Source organism: Squalius cephalus, assembly GCF_949319135.1.
Source record: "Squalius cephalus genome assembly, chromosome: 24".
NCBI classification, from domain to species: Eukaryota; Metazoa; Chordata; class Actinopteri; order Cypriniformes; family Leuciscidae; genus Squalius; species Squalius cephalus.
This window is the reverse complement of record NC_137145.1, coordinates 897,032-913,587: the sequence shown is the minus strand read 5'-3', so window position 1 is coordinate 913,587 and position 16,556 is coordinate 897,032. Positions and strand designations below refer to the sequence as shown.

General features: G+C 41.8%; 1 protein-coding gene across 1 annotated transcript; it reads left to right on the top strand.

Moving 5' to 3' along the window:
* The first annotated feature begins 4,934 nt into the window (after positions 1-4,934).
* Positions 4,935-12,233, top strand: LOC307153094 (B-cell receptor CD22-like). Its single transcript, XM_079862272.1, has 10 exons — positions 4,935-4,966; positions 5,470-5,526; positions 6,018-6,380; positions 6,477-6,719; positions 7,507-7,776; positions 7,898-7,988; positions 8,104-8,149; positions 11,462-11,548; positions 11,636-11,695; positions 11,944-12,233. The coding sequence occupies exons 2-10, from the start codon at positions 5,472-5,474 to the stop codon at positions 11,968-11,970; spliced, it is 1,242 nt and encodes a 413-aa protein (XP_079718398.1). The 5' UTR covers positions 4,935-4,966; positions 5,470-5,471; the 3' UTR covers positions 11,971-12,233.
* Positions 12,234-16,556: the final 4,323 nt, after the last annotated feature.

The window sequence follows — 16,556 nt, the reverse complement described above, 5'->3', positions numbered from 1 at the left end:
TTGACAAAAACAGCTCTCTCATGCCTTTTCTTTTGCATTTAAATTTTAATACAATATTGTATCTCACAAATAACTTGTTTTTACACCTTCACAAATGAGACGAGTGTTGTTCATTATGTCGCCTTGTTGAGGTAAATTGTAGTTTTCCTAGCTTTATGTAGAATGCTAAATCCCGCTGCTATATGCAAGGTAAGATTAAATAAACTGTATATTGTATATGTAAATTGTATATATTCTATAGCTAATATTTAAAATCTTAAGTTGCATCAATAGCAGAGGAGAAAGACCGCAAAATTTAAAAATACTACTGTTATTGTGTCACAAAATGTAGTTTTAAGAGTTTTTCAGTCAAGAGAGTAGTTGTTTGAAGGTCAAATATGTTGTTTATTTATACAGATAGCACCTATTTAAATTTTTGATCTGATGTTTTCAGAGTTGTGAGATCCAGGCGATCACCGGGAACAGCCTTACCTCGGCTAGTCCTTCTGACGTTTGCCGCTGGCTCGGATGTCTCTAGTCTAGTGGTTAAACATGAGATATACTTCGTCATCTCATTAATCTATAATTTGTTCCCTGGCAAATCATTTTGGCTGAGGGCAAAGTTTAGTTTCATAACTTTATATAAATTATTTAGGCAATTTATGTTTAATGTTGTAGCCTGCTGACTTATGTTTGACTGAATCGTTTAACTTACTTTATTTCTACCAGAAAGACTCAGGAGAATAAATACTGTGACAATTATCCATTTATTAACAACCCAGCAAGCAATAAAGTACTTTGGCATAGGCCCCGTCCGTAGCTCGCAATCTGAGGGTCCGGACTCTGCATATCCTGCCTGAAGATGAAGGCAGAGGCGCAGCCGACCCCCGTGAAGTATGGAAGGGACCTGGTGGTGGTGATGGGGAGGATGGAGGGAAGAATTAGACTTGGAGGTGGTGGGGAGGATGGTGGTGAATTGGAGCGTCAGCATCTGCGAACTCAAACATGAGTAAGTACCGATCTTTTATACCACGAGTGTGATAATGTGATTGGATAGATGAAAGGTAAAGTGACGTAACAATTAAGTCTTCCCGGCAGAACTTTATGCTAAAGCTTTCATTTCTTGACTTGTATAGCTTCTTACACCTTTTAGGCTACCTAAACTTTTATAATGGCTATTATTGATCAATAAAACTGAAATTTAACAAAAAGTGACAGGGTTGTGTCATTTTTATTTTTATGTAGCCTATGTAAGAATATTTTAATATATATAAAATATGATATCACCAACACGTCATGTTTTTTTTTTTATGTATGGGATTGGAAGTATTTCAGAGTATGTTGTCTTGAAAGAAATCAAGCATCACTGGCAAAGGCTCAAAAGAGACCATGCCTTTCTAAAAGATCTTTTAAAAACAGATTGTGTTTTTTGTTTTACTTTTAGGACTGGAGAACATCTGGCAATGGGATGTCACGACTTCTTTTCATTTGTTGAGAAAAGGCTACACTACATCAGTGATCACATCTTCTTTTCATCAGTCAGGGTGCAACTGAACAAACTGGTCTGAAGAATAAGAACATGGTCGCTACACTTGCAGACAAATCAGGCAACATTCTCCGCCAGAAAACCAATGTGTCCCAACTCAAACCATTCCTGCGGCGTGACAGTGACCTGGGTGGTGAGAAGGGCAGTACATTACAGTAGAAGGTCCACTTTTTGAAGTAAATGTTTATGGCAAATTTAAAATATTACATATACAACCTTTTTCAGTGAATATTCATGATGACCATGATTATTACTGCCTGAAGACAGACATGGCAGGAGGTGATGCATCAGGCACAGGTATGCTTTATTTGATTTTGATATTAGAGTTAAATTTGTGCATTTCTTATTTAAATGTAAAAATGTACAATAAGTAACTTTGGCAAAGATTTGTGACTGATCCAAACGTGTTTACAGAAATTGTTCAGTTTTCAGTAAAGGAAGTTAAATGAAGTCTGTTATATATTATATTATATATGTAAGACAATTACAAAGCATTATTTTTTCTAGGAAATGTATATGAGAATTTTGAGTGAGGAAACGGACAGAAAGCGGCCACTCCTTCAGCTTCCGAGATGCCAGGCCACAGTTGAAGATTTCGAGACACTTTGACCACAGAAGAAAAGTTTCCCATGGCTGAATGACGACGTTAGAATTTCAGTTTGATAACATTTTTGAGACATATTTGTAATATCTCTAGTTAGTCCCGGTTTCCAGAAAACGGCCAAACAAAAAGCTGCAAAAGCGTCAAGTTTCATCCCAAAATTTCACTGTCTGCGAGTCTCTATTTGCCACAATGGAATAAATGCTTTGTGGGATCTCCATATCTCAGCTCTGGAAGGCTCTAGAGCCTCCAATCTTGCAGTCATGTCTATGTCTCAGCACCCTCTAACATACACCTTATAGATTTTTTGGGTCGAAAAATAAAGTTTCTCGGATATTCTCGAAACCTTGGATTCTGTTAGAGGGTGCTGAGACATAGACATGATTGCATGATTGGAGAAATTTTGGGATGAAACTTAGTGCTATGGACTCAGGCGAGCTCTTCATATGCGTTCAATGGCAGCTTATTTGTATGGGCGTTTGTACATGAACCTCCTATATGTACTAATATTATTCAACAACATTTTATTGAAATCTACTATTTCTCTTAGATTCTTGACACGAGGATTGCACAGCTCTGTGAAGCACATGGTGGAACTGCTTTACAGGTGCACACGTTCGTGCTCTGGTGGCGATCCTTCACTGTCAAGAAACATGTGGATGACAGTCACATTTCTTGTCTGAAGGTAAATGAAAATCTATTAAATAAATTTCAGGGGCAGGGGACACATTTACTTACTTATTTACTTAAAAATATTTTAAAGGACCTTGATGAGAATGACACGGTCCTTATTCCAAGAAGTGTTGGTGGACAGAGCCCTGAGAAGGGAAACCACTTCATTTTGTGGGTATGTGTGGATAAAGAAATACATTTTTGCTCAACAGTTGTTCCTCTGGTTAAAGCGGTTTCTGTTTATTTTGTAAAGGTCTTGGATGGTTTGCTTTTACCAGCGTCTGCTGCGTTGCACCTTCGAGCTAGCCCATCAAAATAAAAACAGTGAGTATGTTCCATAGCACTAAAGACTTTGTGAGTGTACAGTTGCACGTGACGTGTTGCAGCATGTGTGTGTGTTTTGCAGAGTTCCCTCAAGCCAGTCCATGACACCAAGTCCAGCCTCCTCGCCTACCAGGTCACGACCACACACCATGCCGAGGGGAAACTGACTGACTGCATCATCTTGGTTCCACACAGAATTGACTGCACATACAACATGAATTTACTTCAAACTAAAGATTTGACTTTACATACAGCAAAAGACACTGCATCTATTTGTGTCTCATTAGCTCTCAAAAAACTTTAACCTTACAGTTCATTAAATATTTTAACACAGCTAACTCAACATTAATTGTTTTTTAATCTTCACAATGTATAGCCAGAGGACTATCACAAAAGCATTTAGGAAAGTAAAGACATACTAGAGTATGTCTGTTTAAAGCTGCTGTGTATTTTAAAAAGCTCTATAAATGTCCTAAAACGATGTGCATTTTGCTTGTTAATAAAAATGTAATATTTTACATCTCATAATTCAGTTGAATTCATTATTGTATTGTGTAATTTAATTAAATTTTTATATAAGTTTTGGTTCACTAATTTTATTACATTAAATGTTATTGTATTCTATGATGTTCTGTTTTAAGAATTAATTATGACATAAATCATATGCAATAGTACACAAATGACATGCGTGTAATAAAAAAAAGTAAATTATGCCCTATTGCTTGATAACAAATAAGTTTGTCACAAAACATACCTAAAAATGTTATTTCTTTAAAATAAAAGATTATTATATGAATTAAGGGGTTTGATTGATTACATTAAAGGGTTAGTTCCCAAAAATTAAAATTCTGTCAGTAATTAATCTCCCTCGAGTTATTTCACGTAGTGTTTTAGCGTAGCGCGTCTGTGTTGTACGTCACACGCATCACACACATGACCAGCGTCGGCCAATTGTGAGCCTACGTGTGACGTACAACACAGAAGCGCTAAGCAGTTATTCTACGTGAAAAGACTCGAGGCCCAGAGAGAAGGAAATGAAAAGTGGATTAAAGTCATTATTTTTGGGGTTTTTTGCACACAAAAAGTATTCTCGCCGCTTTATAAACTTAAGATTGAGCCACTGGAGTCACTTGGACTATATTAACGATCTCTTTAATAACTTTTCTGGGCCGGCAAGTTTCAGTCCCTTAGAAGCCTATGGAGGAGTGATCAGCTCTCAGATTTAATCAAAAATATCTTAATTTGTGTTCCGAAGATGAACGAAGGTCTTACGGGGTTGAACAACATGAGGGGGAGAAATTACTGACAGAATTTACATTTTTGGGTGAACTAACCCTTTAAGATTTGTGATTCCGTAATTTTATTACACTGTTCTTTAGTCAAGGCTAGACAACCAATTAATATTTATACTAAGTACCCACAAAACATAGCTAGCATTCTGTCATTTATTTAAATGTCTAAACTGTTAATAAGAAAAATAGTAATAGTCATATGCTGATTCTTGATGTCTGTGTCTTAAAAAAAAAAAAAAAAAAAATCCCCATAATGTATTTTAAAAACCAAAATTCAGAAAGTCTGATATGTAGCAAGAGAGAATGTTAACGAATATAATCTATTAACATCAAATAACCACTTTTGGACAGTGATGAGAGAAGTGCCTTATTCTACTTTTTGTTGTTGAAAACTGTATAACCAAAAACCACAATCATGTCTAAAGTTGCTTGTGTGGGCATGAGTGAAGAAAGAGGAAGAAACATTTACTGTCTGTGCAAACATTTGGAAATAAACACGGTTAACCATGAAAATTTGATCAGTGTAACGCCTGAGAGACTCGCCAGAACACGGTAAGAGTTACGCTGGTCACTGAGTGAATATAGTCAGTCTATAGTCTATTTACTGTTGTAGAAACCACTCACCTAATCAAAAGGAAATATTCTCAATGAAAAATTGTTTATGGAAATGTTTTAAAGCTAAAGATTGTTTTTATAATGCTCACTGTGTGTGTGTGTGTGTGTGTGTGTGTGTGTGTGTGTGTGTGTGTGTGTCTGTGTGTGTGTGTGTGTGTGTGTGTGTGTGTGTGTCTGTGTGTCTGTGTGTGTGTGTGTGTGTGTGTGTCTGTGTGTGTGTGTGTGTGTGTGTGTGTGTCTGTGTCTGTGTGTGTGTGTGTGTGTGTGTCTGTGTGTGTGTGTGTGTGTGTGTCTGTGTCTGTGTCTGTGTCTGTGTGTGTGTGTCTGTGTGTGTGTGTGTGTGTGTGTGTGTGTCTGTGTCTGTGTCTGTGTCTGTGTGTGTGTGTGTGTGTGTGTGTGTGTGTGTGTGTGTGTGTGTGTGTGTGTGTGATCCTGTGTAGTGATGTCACTGATGAAGGCTCCTCCTCTTCCTCTGGTGTTTCTGCTCATGATTCACGGTGAGTCGCTCGTGCTGGAGAAGATTTTATTGTTCTTTAGTCACTTTTCAAAGTCTTTCTTTCAGATCATGAGTGCGGACCCCCTGTTAAAACCCCTTTCACAAACACATTTCTGTGAAAGAAAAATCATCCAAATAAAGTAAAAAAATAAAGGCAGTCAGAGCTAAAATTAAAAAGAATAATAACTTTAGATGAATGTTTAAATTCTTCTGATTGGAATTAATGTAAAATATTAAACATGTGCATCAATAATGATTATATTCATGTTTTTAATGTGTTTAATGTGTAAAAAAAAAAGAATGTGATGAACACGAGGGGTCAGTAATTATGAAACAATCGTTTTTGTGTGAACTATCCCTTTAATGTGTGTTTCAGGAGTTTGTAGCCGGAGTGATGTTTATGGCCCTCTTTAACTCTCAGATGGGCATGTGTGTGTCCATCTATTGTTGTTTGTTTCCCATCATTGTTTCCTTGTGAATGTTGTGTTTCAGGAGTGTGTAGCTGGTGGAGTGATGTTAATGATTGGGGTGTGAGTTACAGTCCTTCACACATCTGTGCACTAAATGACTCATCAGTGATTATGAGATGCACTTATAAATACCCTGGAGGAAATCAGATCATGAAAGTGTTCTGGACCAAAACACTAGTAATAGATGATGAAGAGCCTCCAGATCTGTCTGAGGACCCTGAATACAGTCAGAGGCTTCAGTATCTGGGAGATAAACACCAGTACTGCACCGTCAGACTGAGTCATGTGACACTGAAGGATTCACACATGTACTATTTCAGATTCATCACTGATAACCCTGATGGAAAATGGACTGGTGATCCAGGAGTGAATCTTACTGTCACAGGTGACTCTGATGAGGTTCATCTCTTCTTCTGCATTATGTTGAATAATAATCAGTGTATGACAGCAGCACTAGATATAATGTGTGTGTTGTGTTCAGATCTTCAGGTGGAGTCTCCTGAGAGAGTGACAGAGGGAGATCCAGTCAATCTGAGATGTAAAAGCAGCTGCGCTCCGACTGACAGACACACATTCATCTGGTACAGAAACACACAGATGATATTAACTAACCTCAGGAACACACTCCTCCTCAACCCAGTGAGAAGAGAGGACTCAGGCAGATACAGCTGTGCTGTAGACGGACACACTCTCATCTCTCCTGCTGTTCAGATCAATGTCATGTGTGAGTGTCTGTTTTATTTAGTGTATAATAACATCATACAGTTCAGAGGGGGTGTTAAGAACATTTTTAAATGCATCAATAACTTCAACATCCTGCATTTATTGCATTTTATGTATTTTCCATTAAACCATAAAGCTATACATTTAAAATGTTACATTGTAAATGAGTTATTAGGCAGATGTTATCAATCTCTCTGAACATCTTTGTTATTTCCTCATCAGTGCTTTGAATCAGTAACGGTTTATTGAATCCTGCAGACTGACAATCCCGTAGACATATGCATCTATGTATTGATTATGTCTATGGAACAGATAATGAGGGCTTTAAAACTGCAGTGAGCTAAATTAAGGAATGAGTTTGTGCTTTTAAAACTGTGAACAAAATAGAAAAAAAGTGCTAAGACGAGCTGACATGGCATTTTAAAAAACAGACGAGCCATCAAGATGTCTGTGTAATGCATTATAACAAACCTAATTTTTTTTTTGTTCTTTTTTTTTGTTAACAACCTATTTTTCATCACCACTTCACTAGGGTGAAAAATTTATATTAAGTGCAAGAATTTATATTAAAATCTATATTATTTGACATTTATAATATGAGTGAATCTTCACAAATATCAGGGGCATTTGACAATAATCAGGGGCTTGAGCCACAAAAGTAGCTACTCACCAATTGCAGATTACAAGAGGACAATCTTCTCATCTTCTGAGCTATTCTGAGACGGGTCTGAAGTCTGTGGTCTGAAGTCTGAAGATTAAAAATGAAATTTCAGATATTTCTCCTGTAGATCCTCCAGGGAATGCTGAGATCTCCATCAGTCCATCTGGTGTAATAGTGGAGGGAGATTCAGTGACTCTGAACTGCAGCAGTGACTCAAACCCTCCTGCAGAAATCAGCTGGATTAAAGGAGGAACGCTTGTAGGATCTGGAAGAATCTACAGCATCTCAAAGATCAGCTCTAATGACAGTGGAGAATACAAGTGCAAGTCCAGCAATGAACATGGAGAGAAATACTCTGATGCTGTGACTTTAAACGTCATGTGTGAGTTCATGATGGGTCAGTAACTGTGACATTAAATCCTCTAAACATTGACTGATTTCTGCTTTAGACCCACCACAGAATGTCTTAGTGTCATTCTTAGTGTGTAGATTTAATTATGATCTCCTCCCTCTTTCAGATCATAGTAATGTTGGTTTGCTCGTCTGGGTAGTGATCGCAGTGGCATGTGCAATATTCACTATCATGATCACCATCATACTATATGCAATGTAAATAAAAATGTATCAACAAAGAGTAATATAATTTGCTTTTAGACTAATGCAAAAGAACATTTGAATATTGCACAAAACAATGAAATGACTTGTTTCCATTTCTTTTTAACAGTCGGAAGAAAAGGATAAACTGTAGATCTGCAATACACGAGTATGAGGTGAGATGGCCAAAGAACCACAGAATGATACTAATAAATCAATTACAGCTTCTTTGCACATGTAGAACACATATATTGTCACGTACTGCTCTGAGACACGAAGCTTGAGGATCCAAATGCAGTTTATTTGAACAGAGGGTAATCCAAAGACAGGCAAGAGGTTAAAAAAGACCAGGTAATCAGTCCAAACAATAACAGGGTCGCAGGAGTAACAGGGTCGCAGGGGTCGCAGGGGTCACAGGGTAACGGACGGGAATAACAGTCACAGGGGTCACAGAATAACAGGGACACGGGGTTGCAGGGTCACAGGGTAACAGGGACACGAGTCGCAGGGTAACAGGGTCGCAGGGGTCACAGGGTCACAGGGGACACAGGGTAACAGGGACACGGGTCGCAGGGTAACAGGGTCACAGGGTAACAGGGACACGGGTCGCAGGGTAACAGGGTCGCAGGGGTCACAGGGTCACAGGGGACACAGGGTAACAGGGACACGGGTCGCAGGGTAACAGGGTCGCAGGGGTCACAGGGTCACAGGGTAACAGGGGACACAGGGTAACAGGGTCGCAGGGGTCACAGGGTCACAGGGTAACAGGGGACACAGGGTAACAGGGACACGGGTCGCAGGGTAACAGGGGACACAGGGGACACAGGGTAACAGGGACACGGGTCGCAGGGGTCACAGGGTCACAGGGTAACAGGGTCGCAGGGGTCACAGGGTCACAGGGGACACAGGGTAACAGGGACACGGGTCACAGGGTCACAGGGTAACAGGGGACACAGGGTAACAGGGACACGGGTCGCAGGGTAACAGGGTCGCAGGGGTCACAGGGTCACAGGGTAACAGGGGACACAGGGTAACAGGGACACGGGTCGCAGGGTAACAGGGTCGCAGGGGTCACAGGGGTAACAGGGTCACAGGGTAACAGGGACACGGGTCGCAGGGTAACAGGGTCGCAGGGGTCACAGGGTCGCAGGGGTCACAGGGTAACAGGGTCGAAGGGTAACAGGGACAGCGGGTCGCAGGGTAACAGGGTCGCTGGGTAACAGGGTCGCAGGAGTAACAGGGTCGCAGAGGTCACAGGGGTAACAGGGTCGCAGGGTAACAGGGACAGAGGGTCGCAGGGTAACAGGGTCGCAGGAGTAACAGGGTCGCAGGGGTCACAGGGTAACGGACGGGAATAACAGTCACAGGGGTCACAGAATAACAGGGACACAGGGTTGCAGGGTCACAGGGGTAACAGGGTCACAGGATAACAGGGACAGAGGGTCGCAGGGTAACAGGGTCACAGGAGTAACAGGGTCGCAGAGTTCACAGGGGTAACAGGGTAACAGGGTCGCAGGGTAACAGGGTCACAGGGTAACAGGGACAGAGGGTCGCAGGGTAACAGGGTCGCAGGGTAACAGGGTCACAGGAGTAACAGGGTCGCAGAGGTCACAGGGTAACAGGGTCGCAGGGTAACAGGGACACGGGTCGCAGGGTAACAGGGACAGAGGGTCGCAGGGTAACAGGGTCGCAGGAGTAACAGGGTCGCAGAGGTCACAGGGGTAACAGGGTCGCAGGGGTCACAGGGTAACGGACGGGAATAACAGTCACAGGGGTCACAGAATAACAGGATTGCAGGGTCACAGGGGTAACAGGGTCACAGGGACACGGGTCACAGGGTTGCAGGGTAACAAGGGACACAGGGTAACAGGGTCGCAGGGGTCACAGGGTAACGGACGGGAATAACAGTCACAGGGGTCACAGAATAACAGGGTTGCAGGGTCACAGGGGTAACAGTGTCAGAGGGACACGGGTCACAGGGTCGCAGGGTAACAAGGGACACAGGGTCACAGAGGTCACAGAGGTCACAGGGACGCAGCGTCACGGGGTCACAGGGGACACAGGCAAAAAGTAAAATCCAAGGACAGGCAGAGATCAAAACCAAGAACACGGGAATAACAGACAAACGCTCAGAATTGCAGTACAAACACTAAACAAGACTTTGCAGAGAATGAATGTGAAAATCAGGCTATTATAGGGTGAGTAAACAAGGTAATGAGCCACAGGTGAAAGTGATAATGGATGATAGTCTGAAATGAGGATTATGGGGAATGGAGTCTGTGGATGTGTGGTGATTGTCCGGGTTGGTTGATGGTAATCCCAGGCACTCTCACTGGTGATCGTTACATACACACTAGGGGTGTGCTCAAAATATCGATTCTTAGATACATACAGATATAATAAAAAAAGATACAGTATCGATATTCTAGCCCTTAGTATCGATACTCCGCCCAGCCATTAGGGGGCGCAGCGGCGCCCGCGAGTTTCAAAAAACTCATGGAAAATGTCGAAGATTTTATTACAAGCTTTTGTTACAATCACTTGCCATTATGTTAACGAGGAGTGGGAACTGATGTCGCACGTTTTACAAACGCGAGCCATGCACGAGAGCCATACGGGGTCAAACATTGTAGAGTTATTGAAAGCGCCGCTGGAGGAGTGGGACCTCGTATCCAAAGACCCAGCTATTGTGACTGACAACGCCGCAAATATGAGCGTCGCAGCGGAGCTTGCCGGTATGTTGCATTTCAGGTGCTTCGCTCACACTTTAAACCTTGCCTCGCAGCGTGCACTGAAGCTTCCTGCTGTCGCTCGTTTATTGGGACGTGTTAGACGGATATCCACCTTATTTAAGATTTAATAAGAAGTTAATCTTAAGAAGAATAATAATAAGAAGATTTTGTGCTTGTGTGAGCTCAGACTGTACCCTTGGAAAGTTAAATGTTGACTTGTGGTAATTTCCAGATTAATACAATTTGTGTACAATTAATCAGAGCACTTAAAGTTGCAAATATTTAAGCAAAATGCACTTTGTTATAATGCACTTTTGTCTTTAATGAATTGAAGAAAAATGCAGAGTTTTGTTTGTTGAGTAAATGTGTTCAGCATTAACTAATTGGCTCTGGCCCATGTATTTTTATTGAATCGTATCGAATCGTGTCACATTATATCAAATCGTATCGAGACAGCTCTGTATCGAGGTACGTATCGAATCGTGACCTGTGTATCGAGGTATGTATCGTATCGCCAGGTTCTCCAAGGTATACAGCCCTAATACACACACATATATATATATATATATATATATATATATATATATATATATATATATATATACTGTATATACTCAGGATTGTACATGGTTTGATGAGTAGAGACTGTGGAGTGATTACACTTTTGATTGTCATGGTAACAATTTGAAATTAATTACATTAATTAATTAATTACTAAATTTAAAATGGTGAATCCTTCTCTCTGTTTCCCTGTAGAGCGATCCCAGACCTGATCCCAGTGAAGGCACATATGCAGCTCTTGACCTCAAGTCCAGATCATCTGACCTCTACGATACACTCACAGTAAGAGAAATATCAAAAACTACATGTGCAAAAGAGTTTGTGCATTCAAAAGTCAGATAATAAATAATCAATGTGTTTTTGCCATAGATTGTCCATCCCAGACCTGCTATTCCCCAGTCGGGCTCTTCTGAATATGAGAATCTGCCAGTAAGTTTCTCAAGTCTTCTCAATTTCATCAGCAAATATATCTGTTGACTAGTTGATTGACTACTGAGGACATTTTTTTCCTCAGTAGTCAATCAACTAGTCAACAGATACTAAACAGTCTTTTCTTTCGTGTTACAAGATGGATTATGTGAGTCGTTTCACTGACAGAAATATATATTTTTTTCTGAGATTATTTGTACCATTTGTAGTGTTGATTTATGTAAATGTGTGTCTTATTTCTGTTGTAGCCACAGCAAGACGCCACAGTAAGATGAAGCTCAAGCTAAACTTTAACTTTTGTCCCGTCGCTGGACACATCCACCTCACAACTACCAATGAAAAATGAAACGCATTTTAAGAGTTTCCATTTTGCAGAAAGTAATGGATTATATTCATGTGACATGAATAAACAGTCAATGTGTAATTAATTAATGAGTTTAGAGTTGTTTCTGTAATAATTTATACATTTTATCTGTGTATTAAAGGGTCCATGTGACAGATTTTTCTCTTTATTCCTTTTCAAATAAAACATTAAATGAGAAAAAATATTCTATACAAGCCTTATTCTCTGGTAGTCATCCTAAAATAAATAAATATAATTTATAAATTATAAGCAGATAACGGCTAATATATAATATACACAAGTCGCTGTTTGGATTTAACTAGGCAAATATATTACGAGTCTACGATTGGATCATTATCGCAGTGATTATTATGTTTCTAGGATATTATATGTTTGGCAAGAGTTTTTCTAACCCTAATTGATGGAGTGTGTAGCTTTTCCTTTTTTTAAACATGTAGGAAGACACATTGTGAGAGACCAAGCTGGTAGGCATGAGGAGTCAGAAAATAGGTTTTCAAGAAAAAAGGTTTTTATTTACAAAAACAAAACAAAAAAACTCTAATTTATAGAATAACAGAAAATTCTGGGCCCATAAAAGAGGTCAACTAAACAGAACTTCACTCAGGTAACATAACCTTAACATAGGCTGAACAACTCAAACTTGGACAAACAAAACAGACCTATTAGATTGAGACATGGGGAAAACTTATATAGTGGCTTATCAGGCCATTCTGACACAAAAGGGGGTAAACAAAACACATAATATATAAACAAACCACAATAACTACAACACATGTTAAACCAACGCTATCTGATATGAACCAAAGATAAATCAATGAAATAATCATAACAACAAAATATAACTAACAAAGAAAAGAACACAACTCAAAAATGTAATACTCTGCCACCCCCATGATATGGGAAAACATGGCGCAGTCCAATTATCCATTCCCCTACTTAAACAGCTGAGAGTCAGTTGAAAGTCCTTTTGCCTGTCAGCCTGTCAGAGACCCCCAGCAGCAACTCCCCAAGAACTGGTAACTCAAAAAGAAAGGTATTAATTTCACAGAATGTAACTTAAAAATAACGAACCTGAAATTAGCTACATTGACAAGGTTAACTAAATGTGTGCACCCAAATAGAAAAGTCACATAACTAATAAAACTGTTTTTAAAACTAAAATGTGTGTCCAGTTATTTATTTTGTATAGTACATAATGTGCTCAAAACAAATGAAAGAGTTACCACTGTAAGTTATTGTTGTTTCCATGTGTGGCTGCTAGTGCGGCCATCACATACCACCCCCCCCCCCCCCCCCCCCCTTCAAAACTCTCACTGTGACAGCGAGAGAGGTAGTCAATGCTGTCACATTGAGTCTGCCAGGAATGTGCTCTACCGTAAAGCGGAAGGGTTGCATGGCCAGATACCATCTAGTGACACAGCCATTAGTGTCCCTCATTCGCTGCAACCACTGGAGGGCCTTGTGATCAGTCTGTAATGTGAACTCCCTACCCAACAGGTAGTATTTAAGTGAGTCGAGGGCCCACTTGATTGCAAGGGCTTCTTTCTCCACTGTTGAGTATCGCCTCTCCCTAGGGAATAGCTTGCGGCTGATGAAAGCCACTGGATGCTGGTCCCCTTGTGGTCCCTGCAGAAGGACAGCTCCAATACCCCTCTCCGAGGCATCTGTTTGCAGAATGAAAGATTTTTCAAAGTCAGGACTGTAGAGGACTGGGTTCTTACCCAACGACTGCTGAATGTCCTGGAATGCTACAACGGCCTCCTCTGTCCACTGAACTTGGTTGGAACACCTTGATCCGGTCCGATCTGTGAGTGGGGCAGCTCTGGCCGAAAAGTTGGGGATGAATTGGTGATAAAAACCTGCCATCCCCAGGAAGGACCTCAGCTGCTTCCTGGTTTGAGGCAGGGGGCAGGACTCCAGTGCATGTACCTTGTGAACTTGTGGTTTAATCACTCATTTCCAATAATGAAACCCAGATACTCAAGTCTCAGGCTTGGCGAAGACACACTTTGCAGGATTAATAGTCAGGCCCGCTGATTGGAGGCGCTCCAGCACTTCCCTCAAGTGCTTGAGATGGTCCTCCCAAGTAGCACTGTAAATCACAATATCATCAAGGTATGCACAGGCATAATCATTACATCCAAACAATACCTGGTCCATGAGCCTTTGAAAGGTCGCAGGGGCACCATGCAGTTCAAATGACAACACTGTAAACTGGTAGAGTCCCCACAGAGTCCGAAAAGCAGTCAACTCCCTGGATTTCTCAGTCAGAGGCACTTGCCAGTAGCCCTTGCACAGGTCGATGGTGGTCAGGTATCTTGCTTTCCCCAGGCGCTCAATCATGTCATCAATACGTGCCGTTGGATAGCAATCAAACTTTGACACAGAGTTCAGGTACCGGAAATCAACACAAAACCGTATTGTAGCATCCTTTCTTGGAACCAACACCACTGGATTACACCACTCACTTTTTGAGCGCTCAATGATCCCCAGAGACAGCATCAGGTCTACTTCTTTTTTCAGGGACCCCAGGAGGCGCTCTGGGATCCTGTAACTCATTCGTTTAACTGGAGCCTCCTCTTTTAACACGATATCATGCTCCACCATATTTGTGCAACCTGGGTACTCTTGAAATATTTGAGGATTACATAAAGCTTTCACCTGATTTTGTTGATCAGCCGACAGATGGCCCAAGTCAGGTTCCGTGGGGGCTGGTGAGGGTAGATATTGATCATCTACCACCTCTTCCTCCTCCACAGCTCTGATCAGCAATACCTCCACCTTCCTCTCAGGTCTTTCAGCCCACTCCTTTAAGAGGTTCACATTGAGCACCCTGCTGGAACGTGGTCGGCCCGTAGTGGCAACTCGGTAAGTGGTGGGTCCAAGTTGTTTCTCCACCTCAAATGGTCCTTGCCATTTTGCCAGCAGTTTGCTGTCATTGGTAGGCAGCATGATTAGGACCTTCTGACCTGGAACAAAGACTTATCATACCAAACTTTCTGGTACCGCTGGGCCTCGGCCATGTGCTGCTGGGCCAGTTCTGCCATCTTTTGTAGCCTGTCTCTCATCTGAACAACATAGGAGATTATATTAACACCCCCCTCCCTCTGCTGGTTCCCTTCCCAGTCCTCCTTAAGCAAGGTCAGTGGTCCCCTCACCTCATGACCATACAACAGTTCAAATGGGGAAAACCCAGTAGAGGCTTGGGGTACTTCCCGGTATGCAAAAAGGAGGTAGGGTAGCCATTGATTCCAATCAGAACCATTGTCATTGAAGAACTTACGGAGCATTTGCTTGAGGGTCTGATTGAACCGCTCCGTCAGTCCATCTGTCTGCGGGTGGTAGGGGGTTGTTCGCACCCTCTTGATGCCAAGCAGTTGGTAAACCTGTTTCAGAAGCGTGGACATAACGTTAGTGGCTTGGTCAGTTAAAATTTCACGAGGGAAACCAACTCTAGAGAAAAACTGTACCAAGGAAAATGCAACAATCTTTGTTTTTACAGATTTCAGGGGAAACACCTCTGGGTATCTAGTAGAGTAATCTGTGATCACCAACATGTAGTGGTTTCCAGTTTTGCTTTTTTCTACTGGATCAACAATATCCATACCAAGACGCTCACAGGGAGTACTAACAATGGGAAGGGGTTGGAGTGGAGCTCTACATGGTCCTTTACCTGAAGTCTTCTGGCACTGAGGGCAAGTCCTACAAAACTGGGCTAACATCTGCCCGCAAACCAGGCCAGTGAAAGTACCGTCTAACGCGAGCCAGGGTCTTGTGCTTCCCTAGGTGGCCAGCCCAGGGAACAGAGTGACCCAAGAGAAGTACGGTGTCTCTGGCCCCCTTGGGAACGACTAGCTGCTTAGCTGGTCCATATTGATGATAAAGAATACCATTCTGCAGAAAATACTCCTCCCCGGAACTGTACGCAAACTCACTCCCTTCCCCTCTCTCTTTAGCGCTACCCAATAAAGTCACTAGGCTGGGGTCATCATGTTGCATCTGAACAATGTCTGATGGTATCTTAAAACCCAGTGGCAAGTCCGGAGCCACTGGGGGTTTTATGACTGTGTGCTGGAACCTCTCCTGTCTCTTTTGCCTGCGTGACTTCCGGAATTTCTCTGGTTGAGCGTCTAGGTCTGTATCATAAAAAGGCAGGGCACTGAGGGTAACAGAAGGCTCCTCTACCAGCTTGGCCTGGGCTCTGGTTACAGCAACATTGCAACTTTGAGGTTGGTTTAACAAATCAAACAAGACTGGCAGGTCACTACCCAGCACTACTGGGAAAGGAAGGTTGTCAGCAACTCTAGTGTTCAACAGGTAGGGTTGTCCTTGCACTTCAATGTAAACATCAGCATTGGGGTAAGGTTTCTTATCACCATGTACACAGCAGATGGGAATGGTTTCAAAGGTGCGGACAACATTACATGGTACAAACTGCCTGTGCACCAAGGTCTGATCACTGCCAGAGTCTATTAGGGCCTTCAGAGCTTTACCATT

Coding starts and splice junctions, on each gene's coding strand:
- LOC307153094 (XM_079862272.1), top strand. CDS start 5,472: ATGTCACTGATGAAGGCTCCTCCTCTTCCTCTGGTGTTTCTGCTCATG. Junction 7,989..8,103: donor ACCATCATACTATATGCAAT/GTAAATAAAAAT, acceptor TCTTTTTAACAG/TCGGAAGAAAAGGATAAACT. Junction 11,549..11,635: donor ACCTCTACGATACACTCACA/GTAAGAGAAATA, acceptor TTTTTGCCATAG/ATTGTCCATCCCAGACCTGC.